Source organism: Anneissia japonica, unplaced genomic scaffold (genome assembly GCF_011630105.1).
Source record: "Anneissia japonica isolate Jap-2015-1 unplaced genomic scaffold, ASM1163010v1 scaffold287708_len1499824_cov190, whole genome shotgun sequence".
NCBI classification, from domain to species: domain Eukaryota; kingdom Metazoa; phylum Echinodermata; class Crinoidea; order Comatulida; family Comatulidae; genus Anneissia; species Anneissia japonica.
In genome coordinates, this window is record NW_022752295.1 from 957,547 (window position 1) to 963,593 (window position 6,047).

General features: G+C 29.2%; 1 protein-coding gene across 7 annotated transcripts in view; it reads left to right on the forward strand.

Annotated features, from left to right (window-relative positions):
• LOC117122198 (phosphatase and actin regulator 2-like) overlaps positions 1-5,875 on the forward strand; it is a 28,932-nt gene extending 23,057 nt beyond the window's left edge. For all 7 annotated transcript variants that reach the window (XM_033267702.1, XM_033267703.1, XM_033267704.1 and 4 more), the window contains 7 exons: positions 38-171; positions 488-644; positions 909-964; positions 1,452-1,516; positions 1,971-2,108; positions 2,230-2,306; positions 2,500-5,875. In XM_033267702.1, the coding sequence (XP_033123593.1) occupies positions 38-171; positions 488-644; positions 909-964; positions 1,452-1,516; positions 1,971-2,108; positions 2,230-2,306; positions 2,500-2,515 (643 nt within the window). In that variant the 3' untranslated portion in view covers positions 2,516-5,875. The remainder of the gene's footprint in view (positions 1-37; positions 172-487; positions 645-908; positions 965-1,451; positions 1,517-1,970; positions 2,109-2,229; positions 2,307-2,499) is intronic.
• The last annotated feature ends 172 nt before the right edge of the window (positions 5,876-6,047 follow it).

Sequence of the window (6,047 nt, forward strand, 5' to 3'; positions counted from 1 at the left end):
AATCATAACCGATTATTTTTATCAAATGGCATTTCAGAGAAAAGGTAATAACACCAGCTGCAACATGCAATGGGGACATACACAACAACGACAGTGACCTCAGTGATTATGAAAATAATAGGAATTCAGATAGAGATGATGATTCCGATACTGACGATGAAAGTTACAATAGTGAGTCACAGTTTAGTAATCTACCTACAAAATATTAACATTTAGACTTGTGGTACAGAAAATTCTCTTTTTTGGATTAAATTAACATAAAATGAACTGATAACATAAGATAAACTTTTATTGTTCATCAAACATGCTGATAATTCATGATCCATTTGGCATTAAGTACAAAAACATTAAGTAAATTACATCACAAATAAATAAAAAAAATATGTGAGGAACATTCTGTATATGAAGACACAAAAGGTGCACATTCAATACTTGTAATTCATGAATAAAATATGAGTTAATATTTTGCTTTGTACATTTTTTCCAGAAAGCTTTGCTGCAAAAGTAAAACGAAATGATAGCTTAGCTTTCAAGTTAAGTAATAGGCCAGAAAAGAAGGCACTTCTTGAACGCAATATTATCCAAGATTCCGATGAGAAAGATTTCAAAGCAAGAAGGGAAAATGTTGGCACAGCCTTGGTCAGGTATGATCCATTTGTGTATTATAGCAACTAATTTTTATTTGACAAACAAATTGCTTATCATAGCATATAATTTTAAACAGCACTCATTTATCAAAGAAACATTGGTTTATCATAACAGTGTATTGTTTACCTTAACAACTGATAGTTATTAAAGCAACTGACTTGTTTATGATAACAATTAGAGTTAAAAGCCTATGAGTGGTCATTTGTTCGAAAATTCACTTCACAATGTACTATGGGATGTATATTCTTATTATCCAACAGACGGCTTAGTCAACGACCATCTAAAGAAGAACTACAAGAAAGGAATATTTATAGAGGTGAGAATCTTAGTCACATAATTAATGATCATATTTTCTGTTCTGTCAAAAGTGATATAATTACAAACTTCCTACAAATAGGAGCTAGATGTGCCCTGAAGCCAATATCAATATTTTTGGTTTCAATGATTCCAAATAATATGTTTATAATTAAGGAAGTGTATCATCTGAACTATGGAAATATCTACATCACAGTGGTCCCGGTTCAGTTACATCCGCTGCTGTCCTTTTGTTTCAGCTAGAGGGCTGGAATGCAAGTTTGCTAATCTTTCATATGAGATATTTAAGCTGTTCCTATGTGCAATAAGAACCATGTGCCAGTTTAAGTTGGGTCTACTTATTTACTCACTTGTACTCATTTTTGAACAATGATGCATTTGAAAGAAAACAATAATAAATAGATGCACAACTTCATGTGTTATTTTAACCTTAAAATTTACAAATTTGATATGTTGAATTACAAATATATATATATTTTTTTTCTTAGTTCCAAAAAGTGATGAACAGAAGCAAAAAGAAAAGGAAGAGACAAAGACAAAACTTGTTAGAAAGGTATAGTAGGTTAATTCCATTTTTTTTTATAGCATGAAGTGATTTTACAGGGATTTGAGGATGATTTGTTTTTCGATGTATTAAAAAACAAATTTTTTCTAGAACTATAATTTATAAAGTATAAGAGGAAAAAATAAAGACTAAAAAATCAAATAAATAGTAAATAATAGTTATAGTGGCCATGTTGTGCATACAGTTTCATAGTTTATTTCTTTATTAATGTCACATTCTCATTGTAATGAGGCCAGCCAATTCTGGCTTATAAGTTACAACATCAACATTTACAATATATAGGCCTATGCATTTAAAACAAATAGATAAACACCTGCAAGGATACAGATATTTTTAAAAATTTTTGTAAAATTTTGTTTGTTACCTTGGATATTAACCCTAAAGAATTAATAGAACCATTTACTGTACATAATTCTTACATTGAATTTTTTGTTTATTTCAGTTGAGCTTTAGGCCAACAGTAGAAGAATTAAGAAGACGGAACATTATTGGTTTCCAGGAGTATGTAGAAGTTGTTGATGCAGCTGAGTATGATAGGAGGGCTGATAAACCTTGGACAAAGCTAACACCTCAAGATAAGGTGAGTAGACAAAGAAAATGGTTGCTCTACTGTGAACGGATTTTTTACATTTATGAAGTTGGGTGCTTCATTTATGGAAATGAAGAATAACAATTTTATATATTTAATTTTTTGTACCCAGGCAATGATCAGAAAAGAACTAAATGACTTTAAGAGTGAAGAAATGGCTGTACATGAAGAAAGTAGAAAATTCACCAGGTATGGAGAACCTACTTTCTCTAAACTTGTTTCATTACTGAAAAAAATGTATAATTTGTCAGTGTATGGAGTGCCAGTAAACCAGAAAATAAATATAATTAAAGTGGAATTTGTGTAAAAAATACTTTCTCTTTAAAATAATTATCTAAATTTTTATCTCGACAATAATTTGCAACTTGTTTTTATCTTCCAGATTCCATCGCCCTTGATTTCTTCTTCATTGAAAATATATAAAAGACTTTTTATTACTTAAAAGATTGTGAAATACTTGAAAAAATTATTGCAAATTAAGAACTGTTGGACTTTGATATTGCTTCCATTAATTGTACAGCGCCCTCTTGAGTTGGGTGATAAATCATCCAAACAGCATTGTGACAAGCTTGAAGAGGAGTGCGTGGGTTTGGGTTTTTTTTATCGTGCATATGGTTTTATTGAAATTCCTGTACGAAAATTATAAGCCTAGTGGTAAATAGGCATATGATGAAAATGGTTTTGGGGTGTGGATCTAATATTATTTCAAAGTTTTATAGATTGCAAATATAAAAATACACTAAGTTTCTAGATTTATCTTTAAGTTTGACTTGTTTAGTAAGCTATGGTTTGCTGATTAAGTTATTAATGAGCATTTAGTTAAGATTAAAGTTGCTAATTTTGTTTTAAGAATACATTTGTGTGTCATCCTGTTACACCTGCAGTGAAACACCTGCAATGCATCACTTTCAAATCAACCCTTTTGGGTCGCTGTGCTAAAATAATTGAATAATAATATTAATAGAGAATAATATCATTAATATTATTACTGTCTTCAATTAAAATAATTGATTAATAATGGAGCTAAAATAATTGAATACCGATAATACTAATGGAAAATATTTGAATAATAATAATGGAGAAAAATATCATAAATATTATTATTCAAATAAAATAAATGGAAAATAATAATATCATGCTCTATCATTCACTGATCATCAATCTACAGTAATCATGTAGAAGATAGGCTACATTATACAATCAACATATTTACCTCTCATGAAGGTCTCAATTGAACAACTTCATATTGGTTCATGTATCATCATGAATAACTAATTAAGAGAGTATCAGTGCTCAGTGACAACATTAATTGTTGCCTGTTATTTTAACCAGTGAGTTTTAGCATGTAGTAAAACCTTTTTTCTTAGTTTGGCTTGAAATAAATCATGATGAATCCAAGATAATTTCTTGTATATTTTGATCAATTTGAGAACGACGACGAATGCTTCATTGTTTTATTTGAGCTGATTTATTACTTACATTCGTTTTATGTTGTTTGCATTTTTTATGTAATTTGCCAAGCTCGTGTACATAATTAAGAATTGCAATTTATCACCATAACTCTTAACACAAGGATTAAAAGAAATTTAAATTGACCAATCAGAATTTGGTTTCTTTAAGTTGACCATTTATAGCATGGTGAATATTTTTGAGAAGTACATGTTGGTCTTTTAAAGAATTTAGTAGTCATGCTTATGACATTTCTTGAAAAGTGACCAATCAAGGCTTGGAATCATGAGAATTGGCCTATCAAGGATTGGATACCTACACCTGAAGAAATTGACCAATCATATTTTGGTTATTTCCATTTATGGTTTAGGATATTTCTTTGACATAATTCATATCATTCCTTATTATTGGTCAGGTCCCAGAAGCCTTACATGAGATGAATGTTACCCAAACAATGGAAACATTAAAGTTAAAATCAGTAAACGTATTGTGAATTTAACAAAAATGTTTAGCTGTTTAATTCAAAGTTGTAGGGATATTCACAATTTTGTGAGCATGAAGTAATGGTTGTTAAATATGGTGCAGTGTTAGAATGCCAGTATGTCTGCACAATATTGCAGGGCAAGTTTTATACGGAAAATGTAAAGCTGGGTTGAACAAGTATCATATGTTTGCCTGTCAGACCAACAGCCAAAATTTGATCAGATTTTGCCAGTGTGAATGTGCTTCACACATACCTGATCAAACAAATTTTGTCTATAACCATTGTCTATTGGAAGTGTCATACATGCTGTACCTCATCCTAGAAAGTCTGATTTAGCATTGCCTGTTGTGTCTGACAGACAAATATCTGAATCTGTATTCTGCCAAAAGGGACCCGAGAAGTGGAATTGATTTCCATTGATAATGGATTTTTGCGAATCCATTGATACTTGGAACATGTGCAGCCATGTTTGTAAAGATTATTAAACCAGAATAGTTTGTAAACAAATATTTGTTAGGACAAGGTATATAGTATAAATATATATATAAATAAAAATATATATATTCTCGTTTATATGCCAACTTAGTTGAACTTTTATACTGTAATTTTATCAGCTTGTACAGAATGTTATGCTAATTGTATTTTATATGTAGCAATTATTAATGCGATTTCATTATTCCAAGCGCAAGTCTTGTCTATTGCTGTTATATGGGGATTTTTACCAGGTTTTGGGATTGAATTATTATTATATCAATTAATTTGTGTGTATTATGTAATCAAAGTGTAATCCAGTGTCTATAAACTTTTATCCATAGTGTCAGTCCAGTTAGGTAGAGGGCGCTAAAAATGATACTGTAATTAATTTCTATATATTTAGATTATTTTTGGTCATGCAGTAAAGAGAATTGTTTTTATTTTTGATTATATTGTTTGTGATATCAAAAAATTGATCCAAAGTTTATAAACATTTTATCAGTAGTGTGGTCACACAGTCATGAAGGACACTGCATACGGTTATTTTACAATGTTATGCTAATTACATATATTTTTTTCTCTTTGTTTTGGATTATTTTCATCAGAATGGAAGAGATATTGTATTGTTCTATCTTCTGATAAAATATTCAATTAAAAAAATTCCCTACTTTCCATCAAGCCACATTATCAATATCAAAATATTCAATAGCTTTTTTTAAATTGTATTTCAGTTGCTGTTTTATTACTTTATATTTTTGTTATTATTAACTACTTAATATGTTTAGAATTTGAATTTTCTCTGTATATTTTTATGAAACCCAGGTTCTTATACCAGTGAAATGGTCAAATTTCAGTTGTGGCTGTATTCTAGTATGTAACAATTAGAATGTGTGACCATTTTTTAAAATTATATTTATTAATAATAACTCATTTCTTTGAATAATACATCATAATTGGACTATTTTTTTAAAAATGGCCATCATTGAATGCTTAACATATGGCCAAATTTGAATACTGTATCAATGTTATAAACATAAATTTTAAAGAACATCTGTTTAATAAAATACTGAATGGAATTTAAAAAGGCAGGATTTACTATCAACATTTATTTTTTTAATTACTAGTAATTGATCATAACTTTGTACTTTTTTGGTTATTTTTTTGTTATGTTTACATGTTTCTTAAGTTTTCAAGCTTTGTTTATCACACTGGCTGCGTGCAAATTTTCATATTTCTTGATAATGCTCCAAAGATGAAATGATGAGTGAAAAAAGCATTTTTTTTTGTTTGCGATAGTACTTATTTTTCTTTGTATATTTGAATGAATGTTTAAATACTCCTGGTCTTGAAATTGTTTAGTTGTGACTTTGTACAGACTCCACTCATTATTACATGGTCTTTTGATAAATATAGTCAACAAAAAAAATTAAATAGGCCTGTCAAATAAAATGTCTTATACGCATATTTAATAATCCCAACTCTATATTACCTGACTCTGGTTCATCATCTGAACTTGCTAACTC